Genomic DNA, 21,700 nt, shown 5'->3' with positions numbered 1-21,700 from the left:
TCCGGTTCCGGCTCCCTCGGGGGCAACTTCCGGCGGCGTCCCCCCCCCCCCGGCCGACTCGTTCTGCCGAGTGGGGCGCCGGCACGTGGAGCCCCCCCCAACGCGCCGCGGCGACCGGAAACGGAACCGGAACCGGAAACAGAACCGGAAGCAGAACCATGAACCGCGCCAAGAAGCAGGTGGGGGTCTGGGGGAGGGGGCAGGAGGGGCTGACAGCTCCCCTCCCCCCTCTTTTTTAATAATAGCAATAATAATAATAATAATGGCATTTATTAAGCGCTTACTATGTGCCAAGCACTGTTCTAAGCGCTGGGGAGGTAACAAGGTGATGAGGTTGTCCCACGTGGGGCTCACAGGCTTCATCCCCATTTTACAGATGAGGGAACTGAGGCCCAGAGGAGCGAAGTGACTTGCCCAAAGTCACACAGCTGACAATTGGCAGAGCCGGGATTCGAACCCAGGACCTCCGACTCCAAAGCCCGGGCTCTTTCCTCTGAGCCACGCTGCTTCTCAATAATAATAATAATAATAATAATAATAATAATAATAATAATGGTATTTATTAAGCGCTTAGTATGTGCAAAGCACTGTGCTAAGCGCTGGAGAAACTACAGGGTGATCAGGTTGTCCCACGGGGGGCTCACAGTCTTCATCCCCATTTTACAGATGAGGGAACTGAGGCCCAGAGAAGTGAAGTGACCGGCCCAAAGTCACCCAGCTAAGTGGCGGAGCCGGGATTCGAACCCACGACCTCCGGCTCCAAAGCCCAGGCTCTTTCCTCTGAGCCACGCTGCTTCTCAATAATAATAATAATAATAATGGTATTTATTAAGCGCTTAGTATGTGCCAAGCACTGTTCTAAGCGCTGGGGAGGTTACAGGGTGATGAGGTTGTCCCACGTGGGGCTCCCAGTCTTCATCCCCATTTTACAGATGAGGGAAATGAGGCCCAGAGAAGGGAAGTGACCGGCCCAAAGTCACCCAGCTAAGTGGCGGAGCGGGATTCGAACCCACGACCTCCGGCTCCAAAGCCCGGGCTCTTTCCTCTGAGCCACGCTGCTTCTCAATAATAATAATAATGGTATTTATTAAACCTTTAGTATGTGCAAAGCACTGTTCTAAGCGCTGGAGAAACTACAGGGTGATCAGGTTGTCCCACGGGGGGCTCACAGTTTTCATCCCCATTTTCCAGATGAGGTCACTGAGGCCCGGAGAAGTGAAGTGACCGGCCCAAAGTCACCCAGCTGACAAGTGGCGGAGTCGGGATTCGAACCCAGGACCTCCAACTCCAAAGCCCGGGCTCTTTCCTCTGAGCCACGCTGCTTCTCAATAATAATAATAATAATAATGGTATTTATTAAGCGCTTAGTATGTGCCAAGCACTGTTCTAAGCGCTGGAGAAACTACAAGGTGATCAGGTTGTCCCACGGGGGGCTCACAGTCTTCATCCCCATTTTGCAGATGAGGTCACTGAGGCCCAGAGAAGTGAAGTGACCGGCCCAAAGTCACCCAGCTGACAAGTGGCAGAGCCGGGATTCGAACCCATGACCTCCAACTCCAAAGCCCAGGCTCTTTCCTCTGAGCCACGCTGCTTCTCAATAATAATAATAATAATAATAATGGTATTTATTAAGCGCTTAGTATGTGCCAAGCACTGTCCTAAGCGCTGCTGAGGTAACAAGGTGATCGGGTTGTCCCACGGGGGGCTCCCAGTCTTCATCCCCATTTTCCAGATGAGGTCACTGAGGCCCAGAGAAGTGAAGTGACTTGCCCAAAGTCACCCAGCTGACAATTGGCGGAGCCGGGATTCGAACCCACGACCTCTGACTCCAAAGCTCGGGCTCTTTCCACTGAGCCACGCTGCTATGATGATGCTAATAATGATGATAATGATGATAATAGTAATAATATACCCCCATTTTAATAATAATAATAGTAATGATGCTGCCAACTTGTCCTTCCCAAGCGCTTAGCACAGCGCTCTGCCCACAGTAAGCGCTCAATAAATACTTTTGAGTGAGTGAATGAATAATGGTGATGGCGTTTGTTAAGCGCTTACGAGGTGCCAAGCACTGTGCTAAGCGCTGGGGAGGTGACAAGGTGATGAGGTTGGCCCACGGGGGGCTCACAGTCATCATCCCCATTTTAATAATAATAATAATAATAATGATGGCATTTGTTAAGCGCTTACTAGGTGCCAAGCACTGTGCTAAGCGCCGGGGAGGTGACGAGGTGATCAGGTTGGCCCACGTGGGGCTCACGGTCTTCATCCCCATTTTAGTAATAATAATGATGGCGTTTATTAAGCGCATACTAGGTGTCAAGCACTGTTCTAAGCGCTGGGGAGGTGACAAGGTCATCAGGTTGGTAAAAATGATGGCATTTATTAAGCGCTTACTATGCACAAAGCACTGTTCTAAGCGCTGGGGAGGTGACAAGGTGATCAGGTTGTTAAAAATGATGGCATTGATTAAGCGCTTACTATGTGCCAAGCACTGTTCTGAGCGCTGGGGAGCTTACAAGGTGATGAGGTTGTCCCACGGGGGGTCACAGTCTTCATCCCCATTATAATAATAATAATAATAATAATGGCATTTATTAAGCGCTCACTGTTTGCCAAGCACTGTTCTAAGCGCTGGGGAGGTTACAGGGTGATCAGGTTGTCCCACGGGGGGCTCACAGGCTTCATCCTCACATTAATAATAATAACGTTATTATAATGTTGATAATAATGTAATTATTATATTAATAAGAATGATGATGGCATTTATTAAGCGCTTACTAGGTGCCAAGCACTGTGCTAAGCGCTGGGGGAGGTTACAGGGTGATCGGGTTGTCCCACGGGGGGCTCACAGTCTTCATCCCCATTTTAATAATAATAATGATGGCGTTTATTAAGCGCTTACTAGGTGCCCAGCACTGTGCTAAGCACTGGGGAGGTGACAAGGTGATCAGCTTGTCCCACGGGGGGCTCACAGTCTTCATCCCCATTTTAATAATAATAATGATGGCATTTGTTAAGCGCTTACTATGTGCCAAGCACTGTTCTAAGCGCTGGGGAGGTTACAAGATGATCAGGTTGGTAATAATGATGGCGTTTATTAAGCGCTTACTATATGCCCAGCACTGTTCTAAGCGCCGGGGAGGTGACAAGATGATCAGGTTGGCCCACGGGGCGCTCACAGTCTTCATCCCCATTTTAATAATAATAATGATGGCATTTATTAAGCGCTTACTAGGTGCCAAGCACTGTACTGAGCGCTGGGGAGGTGACAAGGTGATCAGGTTGTCCCACATGGGGCTCACAGTCTTCATCCCCATTTTAATAATAATAATGATGGCGTTTGTTAAGCGCTTACTAGGTGCCAAGCACTGTTCTAAGCGCTGGGGAGGTTACAGGGTGATCAGGTTGTCCCACGGGGGGCTCACAGGCTTCATCCTCACATTAATAATAATAATGTTATTATAATGTTGATAATAATGTAATAATAGTTATTATATTGATAATAATAATGATGGCATTTATTAAGCGCTTACTAGGTGCCAAGCACTGTTCTAAGCGCTGGGGAGGTGACAAGGTCATCAGGTTGTCCCCCACTTTTCATCCCCATTTTAATAATAATAATAATGATGGTATTTATTAAGCGCTTACTAGGTGCCAAGCACTGTGCTAAGCGCCGGGGAGGTGACAAGGTGATCAGGTTGCCCCACGGGGGGCTCACAGTCTTCATCCCCATTTTAATAATAATAACAATAATAATAATGATGGGGTTTATTAAGCGCTTACTATGTGCCAAGCACTGTTCTAAGCGCCGGGGAGGTTACAGGGTGATCGGGTTGTCCCATGGGGGGCTCACAGTCTTTATCCCCATTTTAATAATAATAATGGTGGCGTTTATTAAGCGCTTACTATGTGCCAAGCACTGTTCTAAGCGCTGGGGAGGTTACAGGGTGATCGGGTTGTCCCACGGGGGGCCTCACAGTCTTCACCCCCATTTTAATAATGAAAACGATGGCGTTTATTAAGCGCTTACTATGTGCCAAGCACTGTGCTAAGCGCTGGGGAGGTTACAGGGTGATCGGGTTGTCTCACGGGGGGCTCACAGGCTTCATCCTCACATTAATGATAATAATGTTATTATAATGTTAATGATAATATAATAATTAATTACTATATTATTAATAATAATAATGATGGCATTTATTAAGTGCTTTCTACGTGCCAAGCACTGTGCTAAGCGCCGGGAAGGTGACAAGATGATCAGGTTGTCCCACGGGGGGCTCACAGTCTTCAACTCCATTTTAATAATAATAATAATGATGGCATTTATTAAGCGCTTACTATGTGCCAAGCACTGTGCTAAGCGCTGGGGAGGTGACAAGGTTATCAGGTTGTCCCACGGGGGGCTCACAGTCTTTATCCCCATTTTAATAATAATAATGATGGCGTTTATTAAGCGCTTACTAGGTGCCAAGCACTGTGCTAAGCGCTGAGGAGGTGACAAGGTGATCAGGTTGTCCCACGGGGGGCTCACAGGCTTCATCCCCATTTTAATAATGAAAACGATGGCGTTTATTAAGCGCTTACTATGTGCCAAGCACTGTGCTAAGCGCTGGGGAGGTTACAGGGTGATCGGGTTGTCTCACGGGGGGCTCACAGGCTTCATCCTCACATTAATGATAATAATGTTATTATAATGTTAATGATAATATAATAATTAATTACTATATTATTATTAATAATAATGATGGCATTTATTAAGTGCTTACTACGTGCCAAGCACTGTGCTAAGCGCCGGGAAGGTGACAAGATGATCAGGTTGTCCCACGGGGGGCTCACAGTCTTCAACTCCATTTTAATAATAATAATAATGATGGCATTTATTAAGCGCTTACTATGTGCCAAGCACTGTGCTAAGCGCTGGGGAGGTGACAAGGTTATCAGGTTGTCCCACGGGGGGCTCACAGTCTTTATCCCCATTTTAATAATAATAATGATGGCATTTATTAAGCGCTTACTAGGTGCCAAGCACTGTGCTAAGCGCTGAGGAGGTGACAAGGTGGTCAGGTTGTCCCACGGGGGGCTCACAGGCTTCATCCCCATTTTAATAATGAAAACGATGGCGTTTATTAAGCGCTTACTATGTGCCAAGCACTGTGCTAAGCGCTGGGGAGGTTACAGGGTGATCGGGTTGTCTCACGGGGGGCTCACAGGCTTCATCCTCACATTAATGATAATAATGTTATTATAATGTTAATGATAATATAATAATTAATTACTATATTATTATTAATAATAATGATGGCATTTATTAAGTGCTTACTACGTGCCAAGCACTGTGCTAAGCGCCGGGAAGGTGACAAGGTGATCAGGTTGTCCCACGGGGGGCTCACAGTCTTCAACTCCATTTTAATAATAATAATAATGATGATGGCATTTATTAAGCGCTTACTATGTGCCAAGCACTGTGCTAAGCGCTGGGGAGGTGACAAGGTTATCAGGTTGTCCCACGGGGGGCTCACAGTCTTTATCCCCATTTTAATAATAATAATGATGGCGTTTATTAAGCGCTTACTAGGTGCCAAGCACTGTGCTAAGCGCTGAGGAGGTGACAAGGTGATCAGGTTGTCCCACGGGGGGCTCACAGTCTTCATTCCCATTTTAATAATAATAATGTTATTATAATGTTAATGGCAATATAATAATAAGTAATTATGATAATAATAACAACAATGGCATTTATTAAGCGCTTACTAGGTGCCAAGCACTGTGCTAAGCGCTGGGGAGGTGACAGGGTGATCGGGTTGTCCCACATGGGGCTCACAGTCTTCATCCCCATTTTAATAATAATAATGATGGCCTTTATTAAGCGCTTACTAGGTGCCAAGCACTGTACTAAGCGCTGGGGGAGATTCCGGGTCATCAGGTTGTCCCACGGGGGGCCCACAGTCGTGATGGACTGTGTTGTTGCCAACTCGTCCTTCAATCAATCAATCAATCAATCGTATTTATTGAGCGCTTACTATGTGCAGAGCACTGTACTAAGCGCTGTACTAAGTCCGTCCCAAGCGCTTAGTCCAGTGCTGTGCACGTAATAAGCGCTCAGTTCACTCACCCATGCAGTCGTATTGGTCGAGCGCTTACTGTGTGCAGGGCACTGGACTAAGCGCTCGGGAAGTCCAAGCTGATAAATATAAATTAATGAAGGACGGGAGAGGGGGGTGACGTCGTGAGGGGGGACGGGAGGCGCTCAGTATGATGTCGAGGCTATTGTTTGACTCCCTCTCCTGTCTCTCTTTTCCCTCCCGCAGAGACCCAGGCGGTACTGGGAGGGAGACGCCGCCGACCCCCCAAAATCATCCGAGGTGAGACCCGGGGCAGGACTTGAGGACTTTTTAGGCGCTTAGTACAGTGTCCCGCACCCAGTAGGCGCTCCATAAGTACGGTTGAATGAATAATAATGATAACGATGGCATTTATTGAGCGCTTACTCCGTGCCGAGCACCGTCGTCATCCCCATTTTCCAGATGAGGGAACTGAGGCCCAGAGAGGAGTAATGATAAGGATGGCATTTATTGAGCGCTTACTCCGTGCCGAGCACAGTCGTCATCCCCGTTTTCCAGATGAGGGAACTGAGGCCCAGAGAGTAATACTGATAAGGATGGCATTTATTGAGCGCTGACTCCGTGCCGTAGTCGTCATCCCCATTTTCCAGATGAGGGAACTGAGGCCCAGGGAGTAATAATGGTAACGATGGCATTTACTGAGCGCTTACTCTGTGCCGATCACAGTCGTCATCCCCATTTCCCAGATGAGGGAACTGAGGCCCAGAGAGTAATAATGATAATGATGGCATTTATTGAGCGCTTACTCTGTGCCATAGTCATCGTCCCCATTTTCCAGATGAGGGAACTGAGGCCCAGAGAGTAATGATGATAAGGATGGCATTTATTGAGCGCTTACTCCGTGCCGAGCAGGGTCGTCATCCCCATTTTCCAGATGAGGGAACTGAGGCCCAGAGAGGAATAATGATAACGATGGCATTTATTGAGCGCTTACTCCGTGCCGAGCACCGTCGTCATCCCCATTTTCCAGATGAGGGAACTGAGGCCCAGAGAGTAATATTAATAAAGATGGCATTTATTGAGCACTTACTCCGTGCCAAACACAGTCGTCATCCCCATTTTCCAGATGAGGGAACTGAGGCCCAGAGAGTCATAAGGATAAGGATGGCATTTACTGAGCGCTTACTCCGTTGTCGAGCACAGTCTTCATCCCCATTTTCCAGATGAGGGAACTGAGGCGCAGAGAGTCATACTGATAAGGATGGCATTTATTGAGCGCTTACTCTGTGCCATAGTCGTCATCCCCATTTTCCAGATGAGGGAACTGAGGCCCAGAGAGTAATAATGGTAACGATGGCATTTATTGAGCGCTTACTCTGTGCCATAGTCGTCATCCCCATTTTCCAGATGGGGGAACTGAGGCCCAGAGAGTAATAATGATAAGGATGGCATTTATTGAGCGCTTACTCCGTGCCAAGCACAGTCATCATCCCCATTTTCCAGATGAGGGAACTGAGGCCCAGAGAGTCATAATGATAAGGATGGCATTTATTGAGCGCTTACTCTGTGCCGAGCACAGTCGTCATCCCCATTTTCCAGATGAGGGAACTGAGGCCCAGAGAGTAATATTAATAAAGATGGCATTTATTGAGCACTTACTCTGTGCCATGTTCGTCATCCCCATTTTCCAGATGAGGGAACTGAGGCCCAGAGAGTAATAATGGTAACGATGGCATTTATTGAGCGCTTACTCTGTGCCATAGTCGTCATCCCCATTTTCCAGATGGGGGAACTGAGGCCCAGAGAGTAATAATGGTAACGATGGCATTTATTGAGCGCTTGCTCCGTGCCGAGCACCGTCGTCATCCCCATTTTCCAGATGAGGGAACTGAGGCCCAGAGAGTGATAAGGATGGCATTTATTGAGCGCTTACTCCATGCCGAGCACCGTCGTCATCCCCATTTTCCAGATGAGGGAACTGAGGCCCAGAGAGTAATAATGGTAAGGATGGCATTTATTGAGCGCTTACTCCGTGCCGAGCACAGTCGTCATCCCCATTTTCCAGATGAAGGAACTGAGGCCCAGAGAGTCATAATGATAAGGATGGCATTTATTGAGCGCTTACTCCGTGCCGAGCACAGTCGTCATCCCCATTTTCCAGATGAGGGAACTGAGGCCCAGAGAGTAATAATGGTAAGGATGGCATTTATTGAGCGCTTACTCCGTGCCGAGCACAGTCGTCATCCCCATTTTCCAGATGAGGGAACTGAGGCCCAGAGAGTAATAATGATAAGGATGGCATTTACTGAGCGCTTACTCTGTGCCGAGCACAGTCGTCATCCCCATTCTCCAGATGAGGGAACTGAGGCCCAGAGAGTAATAATGATAACGATGGCATTTATCGAGCCCTGACTCGGTGCCGAGCACAGTCGTCCTCCCCATTTTCCAGATGAGGGAACTGAGGCCCAGAGAGGAATAATGATAAGGATGGCATTTATTGAGCGCTTACTCGGTGCCGAGCACAGTCTTCATCCCCATTTTCCAGATGAGGGAACTGAGGCCCAGGGAGTAATATTAATAAAGATGGCATTTATTGAGCGCTTGCTCTGTGCCATAGTCGTCATCCCCATTTTCCAGATGAGGGAACTGAGGCCCAGAGAGTAATATTGATAAGGATGGCATTTATTAAGCGCTTACTCCATGCCAGTTACAGTCGTCATCCCCATTTTCCAGATGAGGGAACTGAGGCCCAGAGAGTAATAATGGTAACGATGGCATTTATTGAGCACTTACTCTGTGCCAAGCACAGTCGTCATCCCCATTTTCCAGATGAGGGAACTGAGGCCCAGAGAGTAATAATGATAAGGATGGCATTTATTGAGCGCTTACTCCGTGCAGAGCACAGTCTTGATCCCCATTTCCCAGATGAGGGAACTGAGGCCCAGAGAGTAATAATGATAATGATGGCATTTATTGAGCGCTTACTCTGTGCCATAGTCGTCGTCCCCATTTTCCAGATGAGGGAACTGAGGCCCAGAGAGTCATAATGATAAGGATGGCATTTATTGAGCGCTTACTCTGTGCCGAGCGCAGTCATCATCCCCATTTTCCAGTTGAGGGAACTGAGGCCCAGAGAGTAATAATGATAAGGATGGCATTTACTGAGCGCTTACTCTGTGCCATAGTCGTCGTCCCCATTTTCCAGATGAGGGAACTGAGGCCCAGAGAGTAATAATGATCAGGATGGTATTTATTGAGCACTTACTCTGTGCCACAGTCGTCATCCCCATTTTCCAGATGAGGGAACTGAGGCCCAGAGAGTAATATTAATAAAGATGGTATTTATTGAGCGCCTACTCTGTGCCGTAGTCGTCATCCCCATTTTCCAGATGAGGGAACTGAGGCCCAGAGAGTAATATTGATAAGGATGGCATTTATTGAGCGCTTACTCCATTCCAATTACAGTCGTCATCCCCATTTTCCAGATGAGGGAACTGAGGCCCAGAGAGTAATAATGGTAAGGATGGCATTTATTGAGCGCTTACTCCGTGCCGAGCACAGTCGTCATCCCCATTTTCCAGATGAGGGAACTGAGGCTCAGAGAGTAATAATGGTAACGATGGCATTTATTGAGCGCTTACTCTGTGCCACGTTCGTCATCCCCATTTTCCAGACGAGGGAACTGAGGCCCAGAGAGTAATATTAATAAGGATGGCATTTATTGAGCGCTTACTCTGTGCCGTAGTCGTCATCCCCATTTTCCAGATGAGGGAACTGAGGCCCAGAGAGTAATATTAATAAGGATGGCATTTATTGAGCGCTTACTCTGTGCCGTAGTCGTCATCCCCATTTTCCAGATGAGGGAACTGAGGCCCTGAGAATAATAATGATAAGGATGGCATTTATTGAGCGCCTACTCCGTGCCGAGCACTGTTCTAAGCGCTTTGGGGGGGGCGGGAACAAGGTGATCAGGTTGAGTACCGAGTACTCAGTAATCGTATTTATTGGGCGCTTACTGTGTGCAGAGCACTGTACTAAGCGCAAGGGTCCCGTGAGGAGAGGTAAGATTGGGGGGACTCCTCCCTGAGCGCTCAGTACAGCGTCCTGCTCGCGGTGAACGCTCAGCAAATAGCCCCAGCCGACCGTCCCTGTGTCCCCCCCCCGTCTCTCCGCAGAAACCGAGCGGGTCCCGGACGGGGGCGTCTACTACAGCCGCCGCCGCTGCCAAGGCTTCTGGGCCCGTGAGGAGGGGCTCTGGGGTAAGACGGGGCGATGGGGGTTGCGCCGGGGAGGGGAGTCCATTTTGGGGGTGTCCCCCATCCCCCCCGGGGCTCGCCGTCCCTCCCACTCTCAACCCCCATGTCTCCCCCTCCTCCGCGAGCGTCCAGTACAGTGTCCTCCTCGCGGAAAACAGCCTGTAAGCCCGGCACGGGCAGGGATTGTCCCTCTTTAGGGCCGAGCCGCACTGCCCAGGCGCTCAGCACAGTGCTCCGCACCCCGTGCCGCGTCTCCCCCTCCTCTCTGAGCGTCCAGTACAGCGTCCTCCTCTCAGAAAGCAGCTTATAAGCCCGGCGCCGGCAAGGGTTGTCTCTCTTTAGGGCCGAACCGCACTGCCCAGGCGCTCAGCACAGCGCTCCGCACCCAGTGACGTGTCTCCCCCTCCTCTCCGAGCGTCCAGTACAGCGTCCTCCTCGCGGAAAACGGCCTGTAAGCCCGGTGCCGGCAAGGATTGTCTCTCTTTAGGGCCGAACTGCCCTGCCCAGGCGCTCAGCACAGTGCTCCGCACCCCGTGCCGCGTCTCCCCCTCCTCTCCGAGCGTCCAGTACAGCGTCTTCCTCTCAGAAAGCAGCTTATAAGCCTGGCGCCGGCAAGGATTGTCTCTCTTTAGGGCCGAACCGCCCTGCCCAAGCGCTCAGCACAGTGCTCCGTACCCAGTGGCATCTCTCCCCCTCCTCTCCAAGCGTCCAGTACAGCGTCCTCCTCGCGGAAAACAGCCTGTAAGCCCGGCACGGGCAGGGATTGTCCCTCTTTAGGGCCGAGCCGCACTGCCCAGGCGCTCAGCACAGCGCTCCGCACCCCGTGCCGCGTCTCCCCCTCCTCCCTGAGCGTCCAGTACAGCGTCCTCCTCTCAGAAAGCAGCTTATAAACCTGGCGCCGGCAGGGATCGTCTCTCTTTAGGGCCGAACCGCACTGCCCAGGCGCTCAGCACAGTGCTCCGCACCCCGTGCCGCGTCTCCCCCTCCTCTCCGAGCGTCCAGTACAGCGTCCTCCTCGCGGAAAACAGCCTGTAAGCCCGGCACCGGCAAGGGTTGTCTCTCTTTAGGGCCGAACCGCACTGCCCAGGCGCTCAGCACAGCGCTCCGCACCCAGTGACGTGTCTCCCCCTCCTCTCTGAGCGTCCAGTACAGCGTCCTCCTCGCGGAAAACAGCCTGTAAGCCCGGCGCCGGCAAGGATTGTCTCTCTTTAGGGCCGAACTGCACTGCCCAAGCGCTCAGCACAGCGCTCCACACGCAGTGATGCCTCTCCCCTTCCTCTCTGAGCGTCCAGTACAGCGTCCTCCTCACGGAAAACAGCCTGCAAGCCCGGCGCCGGCAAGGATTGTCTCTCTTTAGGGCCGAACTGCCCTGCCCAAGCGCTTAGCACAGCGCTCCGCACGCAGTGATGCCTCTCCCCTTCCTCTCTGAGCGTCCAGTACAGCGTCCTCTCGGAAAACAGCCTGTAAGCCCGGTGCTGGCAAGGATTGTCTCTCTTTAGGGCCGAACTGTACTGCCCAAGCGCTCAGCACAGCGCCCTGCACGCAGTGGCGTCTCCCCCTCCTCTCCGAGCGCTCAGTACAGCGCCCTGCTTGCAGTGAACGCTCAGCAAATAGCCCCGGCCGACCGTCCCCGTGTCCCCCCCCTCCTCTCTCCGCAGAAACCGAGCGGGTCCCGGACGGGGGTGTCTACCACAGCCGCCGCCAAGGCTTCTGGGCCCGTGAGGAGGGGCTTTGGGGTAAGACGGGGCGATGGGGGTTGTGCCGGGGAGGGGAGTCCGCTTTGGGGGTGTCCCCCATCCCCCCCGGGGCTCGCCGTCTCTCCCACTCTCAACCCCCACGTCTCCCCCTCCTCCGCGAGCGTCCAGTACAGCGTCCTCCTCGCGGAAAACGGCCTATAAGCCCGGCACGGGCAGGGATTATCCCTCTTTAGGGCCGAACCGCACTGCCCAAGCGCTCAGCACAGCGCCCCGCACCCCGTGCCACGTCTCCCCCTCCTCTCCGAGCGTCCAGTACAGCGTCTTCCTCTCAGAAAGCAGCTTATAAGCCTGGCGCCGGCAAGGATTGTCTCTCTTTAGGGCCGAACTGCCCTGCCCAAGCGCTCAGCACAGCGCTCCGCACCCCGTGCCGCATCTCCCCCTCCTTTCCGAGCGTCCAGTACAGCGTCCTCCTCGCGGAAAACAGCCTGTAAGCCCGGCGCGGGCGGGGATTGTCCTTCTTTAGGGCCGAACCGCCCTGCCCAAGCGCTCAGCACAGCGCTCCACACGCAGTGATGCCTCTCCCCTTCCTCTCCAAGCGTCCAGTACAGCGTCCTCCTCGCGGAAAACGGCCTGTAAACCCGGCGCGGGCAGGGATTGTCTCTCTTTAGAGCCGAGCTGCCCTGCCCAAGCGCTCAGCACAGCGCTCCGCATGCAGTGATGTCTCTCCCCCTCCTCTGCGAGCGTCCAGTACAGCGTCCTCCTCGCGGAAAACAGCCTGTAAGCCCGGCGCTGGCAAGGATTGTCTGTCTTTATGGCCGAACTACACTGCCCAAGCGCTCAGCACAGCGCCCCGCATACAGTGGCGTCTCTCCCCCTCCTCTCCGAGCGTCCAGTACAGCGTCCTCCTCTCAGAAAGCAGCTTATAAACCTGGCGCGGGCAAGGATTGTCTCTCTTTAGGGCCGAACCGCCCTGCCCAAGCGCTCAGCACGGCGCTCCGCACCCCATGCCGCATCTCCCCCTCCTCTCCGAGCGTCCAGTACAGCGTCCTCCTCGCGGAAAACAGCCTGTAAGCCCGGCGCGGTCAGGGATTGTCTCTCTTTAGAGCCGAACTGCCCTGCCCAGGCGCTCAGCACAGCGCTCCGCACGCAGTGACGTCTCTCCCCCTCCTCTCCGAGCGTCCAGTACAGCGTCCTCCTCGTGGAAAACAGCCTATAAGCCCGGCGCGGGCAGGGATTGTCTCTCTTTAGGGCCGAACTGCCGTGCCCAAGCGCTTAGCACAGCGCTCTGCACCCAGTGATGTCTCTCCCCCTCCTCTCCGAGCGTCCAGTACAGCGTCCTCCTCGCGGAAAACAGCCTGTAAGCCCGGCGCCGGCAGGGATTGTCTCTCTTTAGAGCCGAACTGCCCTGCCCAAGCGCTCAGCACAGCGCTCCGCACCCCGTGCCGCGTCTCCCCCTCCTCCCTGAGCGTCCAGTACAGCGTCCTCCTCTCAGAAAGCAGCTTATAAACCTGGCGCGGGCAAGGATTGTCTCTCTTTAGGGCCGAACCGCCCTGCCCAAGCGCTCAGCACAGCGCTCCGCACCCCGTGCCGCATCTCCCCCTCCTTTCCGAGCGTCCAGTACAGCGTCCTCCTCGCGGAAAACAGCCTGTAAGCCCGGCGCGGTCAGGGATTGTCTCTCTTTAGAGCCGAACTGCCCTGCCCATGCGCTCAGCACAGCGCTCCGCACGCAGTGACGTCTCTCCCCCTCCTCTCCGAGCGTCCAGTACAGCGTCCTCCTCGTGGAAAACAGCCTATAAGCCCGGCGCGGGCAGGGATTGTCTCTCTTTAGGGCCGAACTGCCGTGCCCAAGCGCTTAGCACAGCGCTCTGCACCCAGTGATGTCTCTCCCCCTCCTCTCCGAGCGTCCAGTACAGCGTCCTCCTCGCGGAAAACAGCCTGTAAGCCCGGCGCGGGCAGGGATTGTCTCTCTTTAGGGCCGAACCGCCCTGCCCAAGCGCTCAGCACAGCGCTCCGCACCCCGTGCCGCATCTCCCCCTCCTCTCCGAGCGTCCAGTACAGCGTCTTCCTCTCTGAAAGCAGCTTATAAGCCTGGTGCCAGCAAGGATTGTCCCTCTTTAGAGCCGAACTGCCCTGCCCAAGCGCTCAGCACAGCGCTCCGCATGCAGTGGCGCATCTCCCCCTCCTCTCCGAGCGTCCAGTACAGCGTCCTCCTTGCGGAAAACAGCCTATAAGTCCGGCGCGGGCAGGGATTGTCTCTCTTTAGGGCCGAACCGCCCTGCCCAAGCGCTCAGCAGAGCGCTCCGCACGCAGTGGCGCGTCTCCCCCTCCTCTCCGAGCGTCCAGTACAGCGTCCTCCTCGCGGAAAACAGCCTGTAAGCCCGGCGCGGTCAGGGATTGTCTCTCTTTAGAGCCGAACCGCCCTGCCCAAGCGCTCAGCACAGCGCTCCGCATGCAGTGGCGCGTCTCCCCCTCCTCTCCGAGCGTCCAGTACAGCGTCCTCCTTGCGGAAAACAGCCTATAAACCTGGCACGGGCAGGGATTGTCTCTCTTTAGGGCCGAACCGCCCTGCCCAGGCGCTCAGCACAGCGCTCCGCACGCAGTGGCGCGTCTCCCCCTCCTCTCCGAGCGTCCAGTACAGCGTCCTCCTCTCAGAAAGCAGCTTATAAGCCTGGAACGGGCAAGGATTGTCTCTCTTTAGGGCCGAACTGCCCTGCCCAAGCGCTCAGCACAGCGCTCCGCACCCCGTGCCATGTCTCCCCCTCCTCTCCGAGCGTCCAGTACAGCGTCCTCCTCGCGGAAAACAGCCTGTAAGCCCGGCGCCGGCAAGGATTGTCTCTCTTTATGGCTGAACTACACTGCTCAGGCGCTCAGCACAGCGCCCCTCATGCAGTGGCATCTCTCCCCCTCCTCTCCGAGCGTCCAGTACAGCGTCCTCCTCTCAGAAAGCAGCTTATAAGCCCGGCGTGGGCAAGGATTGTCTCTCTTTAGGGCCGAACTGCCCTGCCCAGGCGCTCAGCACAGCGCTCCGCACCCAGTGGCATCTCTCCCCCTCCTCCCCGAGCGTCCAGTACAGCGTCCTTCTCTCAGAAAGCAGCTTATAAGCCTGGTGCCAGCAAGGATTGTCTCTCTTTAAGGGCCGAACTGCCCTGCCCAAGCGCTCAGCACAGCGCTCCACATCCAGTGGCGTCTCTCCCCCTCCTCTCCAAGCGTCCAGTACAGCGTCCTCCTCGCGGAAAACAGCCTGTAAGCCCGGCGCGGGCAGGGATTGTCTCTCTTTAGGGCCGAACTGCCGTGCCCAAGCGCTTAGCACAGCGCTCTGCACCCAGTGATTTCTCTCCCCCTCCTCTCCGAGCGTCCAGTACAGCGTCCTCCTCGCGGAAAACAGCCTGTAAGCCCGGCGCGGGCAGGGATCGTCTCTCTTTAGGGCCGAACCGCCCTGCCCATGCGCTCAGCACAGTGCTCCGCACGCAGTGACGCATCTCCCCCTCCTCCCTGAGCGTCCAGTACAGCGTCCTCCTCTCAGAAAGCAGCTTATAAACCTGGTGCGGGCAAGGATTGTCTCTCTTTAGGGCCGAACTGCCCTGCCCATGCGCTCAGCACAGCGCTCCGCACGCAGTGACGCATCTCCCCCTCCTCTCCGAGCGTCCAGTACAGCGTCCTCCTCGCGGAAAACAGCCTATAAGCCCGGCGCGGGCAGGGATTGTCTCTCTTTAGGGCCGAACTGCCCTGCCCAGGCGCTCAGCACAGCGCTCCGCACGCAGTGACGTCTCTCCCCCTCCTCTCCGAGCGTCCAGTATAGCGTCCTCCTCGCGGAAAACAGCCTGTAAGCCCGGCGCGGGCAGGGATTGTCTCTCTTTAGGGCCGAACTACACTGCCCAAGCCCTCAGCACAGCGCTCCGCACCCAGTGCCATGTCTCCCCTTCCTCTCCGAGCGTCCAGTACAGCGTCCTCCTCGCAGAAAACAGCCTGTAAGCCCGGCACGGGCAGGGATTGTCCCTCTTTAGGGCCGAGCCGCACAGCCCAAGCGCTCAGCACAGCGCTCCGCACCCAGTGGCGTCTCTTCCCCTCCTCCCCGAGCGCTCAGTACAGCGTCCTGCTCGCGGTGAACGCTCAGCAAATAGCCCCAGCCGACCGTCCCCGTGTCCCCCTCCTCCTCTCTCCGCAGAAACCGAGCGGGTCCCGGACGGGGGCGTCTACCACAGCCGCCGCCGCCGCCAAGGCTTCTGGGCCCGTGAGGAGGGGCTTCGGGGTAAGACGGGGCGATGGGGGTTGCGCCGGGGAGGGGAGTCCGCTTTGGGGGTGTCCCCCATCCCCCCCGGGGCTCGCCGTCTCTCCCACTCTCAACCCCCACGTCTCCCCCTCCTCTCCGAGCGTCCAGTACAGCGTCCTCCTCGCGGAAAACAGCCTGTAAGCCCGGCACGGGCAGGGATTGTCCCTCTTTAGGGCCGAGCCGCACTGCCCAGGCGCTCAGCACAGCGCTCCGCACCCCGTGCCGCGTCTCCCCCTCCTCCCTGAGCGTCCAGTACAGCGTCCTCCTCTCAGAAAGCAGCTTATAAACCTGGCGCGGGCAGGGATTGTCTCTCTTTAGGGCCGAACCGCACTGCCCAGGCGCTCAGCACAGTGCTCCGCACCCCGTGCCGCGTCTCCCCCTCCTCTCCGAGCGTCCAGTACAGTGTCCTCCTCGCGGAAAACAGCCTGTAAGCCCGGCACCGGCAAGGATTGTCCCTCTTTAGGGCCGAGCTGCACTGCCCAGGCGCTCAGCACAGCGCTCCGCACGCAGTGACGCATCTCCCCCTCCTCCCCGAGCGTCCAGTACAGCGTCCTCCTCGCGGAAAACAGCCCGTAAGCCCGGCGCGGGCAGGGATTGTCCCTCTTTAGGGCCGAGCCGCACTGCCCAGGCGCTCAGCACAGCGCTCCGCACCCCGTGCCGCGTCTCCCCCTCCTCTCCGAGCGTCCAGTACAGCGTCCTCCTTGCAGAAAACAGCCTATAAACCTGGCACGGGCAGGGATTGTCTCTCTTTAGGGCCGAACCGCCCTGCCCAGGCGCTCAGCACAGCGCTCCGCACGCAGTGGCGCGTCTCCCCCTCCTCTCCGAGCGTCCAGTACAGCGTCCTCCTCGCGGAAAACAGCCTATAAGCCCGGCGCGGGCAGGGATTGTCTCTCTTTAGGGCCGAACCGCCCTGCCCAGGCGCTCAGCACAGCGCTCCGCACCCCGTGCCGCGTCTCCCCCTCCTCCCCGAGCGTCTAGTACAGCGTCCTCCTCGCGGAAAACAGCTTGTAAGCCCGGCGCCGGCAGGGATTATCCCTCTTTAGGGCCGAACTGCCCTGCCCAAGCGCTCAGCACAGCGCTCCGCACCCAGTGGCGTCTCTCCCCCTCCTCCCCGAGCGTCCAGTACAGCGTCCTCCTCGCAGAAAGCAGGTTATAAGCCCGGCGCGGGCAAGGATTGTCTCTCTTTAGGGCCGAACTGCACTGCCCAAGCGCTCAGCACAGCGCCCCGCATGCAGTGGCGTCTCTCCCCCTCCTCTCTGAGCGTCCAGTACAGCGTCCTCCTCACAGAAAACAGCCTGTAAGCCCGGCGCGGGCAGGGATCGTCTCTCTTTAGGGCCGAACCGCACTGCCCAGGCGCTCAGCACAGCGCCCCGCACCCCGTGCCGCGTCTCCCCCTCCTCCCCGAGCGTCCAGTACAGCGTCCTCCTCGCGGAAAGCAGCCCGCAAGCCCGGCGCGTCCAAGCGCTCAGCGCAGCGCTCCGCCCGCAGCGAACGCGGCGGAGTGAAACGCGGCGGAGCGGGCGAGAAGACGCTCAGTAAGTAGCCCCGACTGACCCCTTTCTCTCCGCAGGGGCCACACGGGACCCGGAAGGGGGCCGCCGATGCCGCCGCAAAGGCTTCTGGGAGGCCCGGGAAGAGGGGCTTTGGGGTAAGAAAGGGGCTCCGGGGGGCCGGGGGGACCCCAATTGGACGGGGTTGGGGGGTCCCCGGGGGTCTCGGCGTCTCTCCCACTCCCCCCTTTCCCACCCCGCTCCCCTCCGAGCGCTCAGTACAGCGCCCTGAGTCCCCGGCGGCGGTCAGCGCGGCGCCTTCGGTCCCTGTTAAGCGCTTACTATGTGCTGAGCGCCCCGGGGGGAGATGCGAGGCGATGGGGCGGTCCCCCGGGGGGCTCACGGTCTTCGGCCCCGTTGGACAGGAGAGGAAACTGAGGCACAGAAAATGACAATGATGATGATGGTGGGAGTTGGTAGGCGCTTACTATGTGCCGAGCTCTGTTCTGAGCGCCCGGGGGAGATGCAGGGTGATGGGGTGGTCCCATGTGGAGCTCATAGTCTTCATCCCCGTTTGACAGAAAAGGAAACTGAGGCATAGAAAATAGCAATGATAATCCCTGTTTGACAGAGGAGGAAACTGAGGCACAGAATATAACAATGATAATGATGATGGTACTTGGTAGGCCCTTACTATGTGCCGAGCTCTGTTCTGAGCGCCCGGGGAGATGCAGGGTGATGGGGTGGTCCCCCGGGGGGCTCACGGTCTTCGTCCCCGTTTGACAGGAAAGGAAACTGAGGCATAGAAAATAACAGTGATAATCCCTGTTTGACAGAGGAGGAAACTGAGGCACAGAAAATAATAATAATAATGATGACGATGATGACGTTTGTTAAGCGCTTACTATGTGCCGAGCTCTGTTCTAAGCGCCGGGGGAGATACAGGATGATGGGGTGGTCCCACGGGGGGCTCACAGTCTTCGTCCCCATTTGACAGGAAAGGAAACTGAGGCACAGAAAATGACAATGGTAATGATGATGGTACTTGGTAGGCGCTTACTATGTGCCGAGCTCTGTTCTGAGCTCCCGGGGGAGATGCAGGGCGATGGGGTGGTCCCACAGGGGGCTCACAGTCTTCATCCCCATTTGACAGAAAAGGAAACTGAGGCACAGAAAATAATAATGATGATGATTCAGTCTTCATCCCCGTTGGACAGAAAAGGAAACTGAGGCACAGAAAATAACAATTATAATGATGATGGTACTTGGTAGGCGCTTACTATGTGCCGAGCTCTGTTCTAAGCACCGGGGGAGATACAGGGTGATGGGGTGGTCCCTCGTGGGGATCACAGTCTTCGCCCCTGTTTGACAGAAAAGGAAACTGAGGCATAGAAAATAACAATAATAATCCCTGTTTGGCAGAGGAGGAAACTGAGGCACAGAAAATAACAATAATAATAATAATGATGATGACATTTGTTAAGCGCTTACTATGTGCCGAGCTCTGTTGTAAGCGCCGGGGGAGATACAGGATGATGGGGTGGTCCCACGGGGGGCTCACAGTCTTCATCCCCGTTTGACAGGAAAGGGAAACTGAGGCATAGAAAATAACATTAATAATCCCTGCTTGACGGAGGAGGAAACTGAGGCACAGAAAATAATAATAATAATGATGATGATGACGTTTGTTAAGCGCTTACTATGTGCCGAGCTCTGTTCTAAGTGCCGGGGGAGATGCAGGGTGATGGGGTGGTCCCCCGTGGAGCTCACGGTCTTCATCCCCGTTTGACAGAAAAGGAAACTGAGGCACAGAAAATGACAATGGTAATGATGATGGTGCTTGGTAGGTGCTTACTATGTGCCGAGCTCTGTTCTGAGCGCCGGGGGAGATACAGGGTGATGGGGTGGTCCCACGGGGGGCTCACCGTCTTCATCCCCGTTTGACAGAAAAGGAAACTGAGGCATAGAAAATAACAATAATAATCCTTGTTTGACAGAGGAGGAAACTGAGGCACAGAAAATAACAATAATGATGACGTTTGTTAAGCGCTTACTATGTGCCGAGCTCTGTTCTGAGCGCCGGGGGAGATGCAGGGTGATGGGGTGGTCCCCCGGGGGGCTCACGGTCTTCGTCCCCGTTTGACAGAAAAGGAAACTGAGGCATAGAAAATAGCAATGATAATCCCTGTTTGGCAGAGGAGGAAACTGAGGCACAGAAAATAACAATAATGATGATATTTGTTAAGCGCTTACTACGTGCCGAGCTCTGTTCTAAGCGCCGGGGGAGATGCAAGGTGATGGGGTTGTCCCACGTGGAGCTCAGTCTTCATCCCCGTTGGACAGAAAAGGAAACTGAGGCACAGAAAGTAACAATAATGATGATGATGACATTTGTTAAGCGCTTACTATGTGCCGAGCTCTGTTCTAAGCGCCAGGGGAGATACAGGGTGATGGGGTGGTCCCCCATGGGGCTCACAGGCTTCATCCCCATTGGACAGAGGAGGAAACTGAGGCACAGAAAATAATAATAATGATGATGATGATTCAGTCTTCATCCCCGTTTGACAGAAAAGGAAACTGAGGCACAGAAAATAACAATAATAATGACGATGATGACGTTTGTTAAGCGCTTACTATGTGCCGAGCTCTGTTGTAAGCGCCAGGGGAGATACAGGGTGATGGGGTGGTCCCACGGGGGGCTCACAGTCTTCATCCCCGTTAGACAGAAAAGGAAACTGAGGCACAGAAAATAATAATGATAATGATGATGATTCAGTCTTCATCCCCGTTTGACAGAAAAGGAAACTGAGGCACAGAAAATAACAATAATAATGACGATGATGACGTTTGTTAAGCGCTTACTATGTGCCGAGCTCTGTTGTAAGCGCCGGGGGAGATAGACGGTGATGGGGTGGTCCCACGGGGGGCTCACGGCCTTCATCCCCATTTGACAGAAAGGGAAACTGAGGCATAGAAAATAACATTAATAATCCCTGCTTGACGGAGGAGGAAACTGAGGCACAGAAAATAACAATAATGATGATATTTGTTAAGCGCTTACTATGTGCCGAGCTCTGTTCTGAGCGCCGGGGGAGATGCAAGGTGATGGGGTTGTCCCACGTGGAGCTCAGTCTTCATCCCCGTTTGACAGAAAAGGAAACTGAGGCACAGAAAATAACAATAATCATCCCTGCTTGACGGAGGAGGAAACTGAGGCACAGAAAATAACAATAATGATGATGGCGTTTGTTAAGTGCTTACTATGTGCTGAACTCTGTTCTAAGCGCCGGGGGAGATATAGGGTGATGGGGTGGTCCCACGGGGGGCTCACGGTCTTTGTCCCCGTTTGATAGAAAAGGAAACTGAGGCATAGAAAATAACAATAATAATCCCTGTTTGACAGAGGAGGAAACTGAGGCACAGAAAATAACAATAATGATGATATTTGTTAAGCGCTTACTATGTGCCGAGCTCTGTTCTGAGCGCCGGGGGAGATGCAAGGTGATGGGGTGGTCCCACGGGGGGCTCACCGTCTTCATCCCCGTTTGACAGAAAAGGAAACTGAGGCACAGAAAGTACCAATAATAATAATGATGATGACATTTGTTAAGCGCTTACCGTGCGCAAAGCGCCATTCTGAGCGCTGGGAATTGATCGATTATCATCAATTAACGCCTCCCGCCCCCCCAGGGCCGCCCGCAGGCGCCCACCAAGGCCCGGGGGCGTCCAGCGGGTGAGCGGGGGCCGGCGAGACTGCACTGGACGTCCGCCCGCTGCCCGGAGAAGAAACCGACCCGCACCCGGCTCGGGCGGCGAGTTTCCGGGGTGAGAGTCTGGGCCGGGGGGCGCGGGGGGGGGGGTTTGGGGGGCTGCGGGGGGTGGGGGGGGTCCCCCGCCGGACCCCCGGAGACGAGGACGTCTC

General features: G+C 54.7%; 1 protein-coding gene across 1 annotated transcript in view; it reads left to right on the top strand.

Moving 5' to 3' along the window:
- The first annotated feature begins 103 nt into the window (after positions 1 to 103).
- WDR46 (WD repeat domain 46) overlaps positions 104 to 21,700 on the top strand; it is a 49,650-nt gene continuing 28,053 nt past the window's right edge. Inside the window, exons 1-7 of the mRNA XM_038742251.1 lie at positions 104 to 179; positions 6,312 to 6,365; positions 10,241 to 10,324; positions 11,980 to 12,057; positions 16,184 to 16,267; positions 17,859 to 17,936; positions 21,469 to 21,603. Of these exons, the coding sequence (XP_038598179.1) occupies positions 159 to 179; positions 6,312 to 6,365; positions 10,241 to 10,324; positions 11,980 to 12,057; positions 16,184 to 16,267; positions 17,859 to 17,936; positions 21,469 to 21,603 (534 nt within the window). The 5' untranslated portion in view covers positions 104 to 158. The remainder of the gene's footprint in view (positions 180 to 6,311; positions 6,366 to 10,240; positions 10,325 to 11,979; positions 12,058 to 16,183; positions 16,268 to 17,858; positions 17,937 to 21,468; positions 21,604 to 21,700) is intronic.

Source organism: Tachyglossus aculeatus, unplaced genomic scaffold (genome assembly GCF_015852505.1).
Source record: "Tachyglossus aculeatus isolate mTacAcu1 unplaced genomic scaffold, mTacAcu1.pri scaffold_101_arrow_ctg1, whole genome shotgun sequence".
Classification (NCBI taxonomy): domain Eukaryota; kingdom Metazoa; phylum Chordata; class Mammalia; order Monotremata; family Tachyglossidae; genus Tachyglossus; species Tachyglossus aculeatus.
Note: the sequence above shows the minus strand (reverse complement) of the source record. Positions and strands in the feature narration are given on the sequence as shown.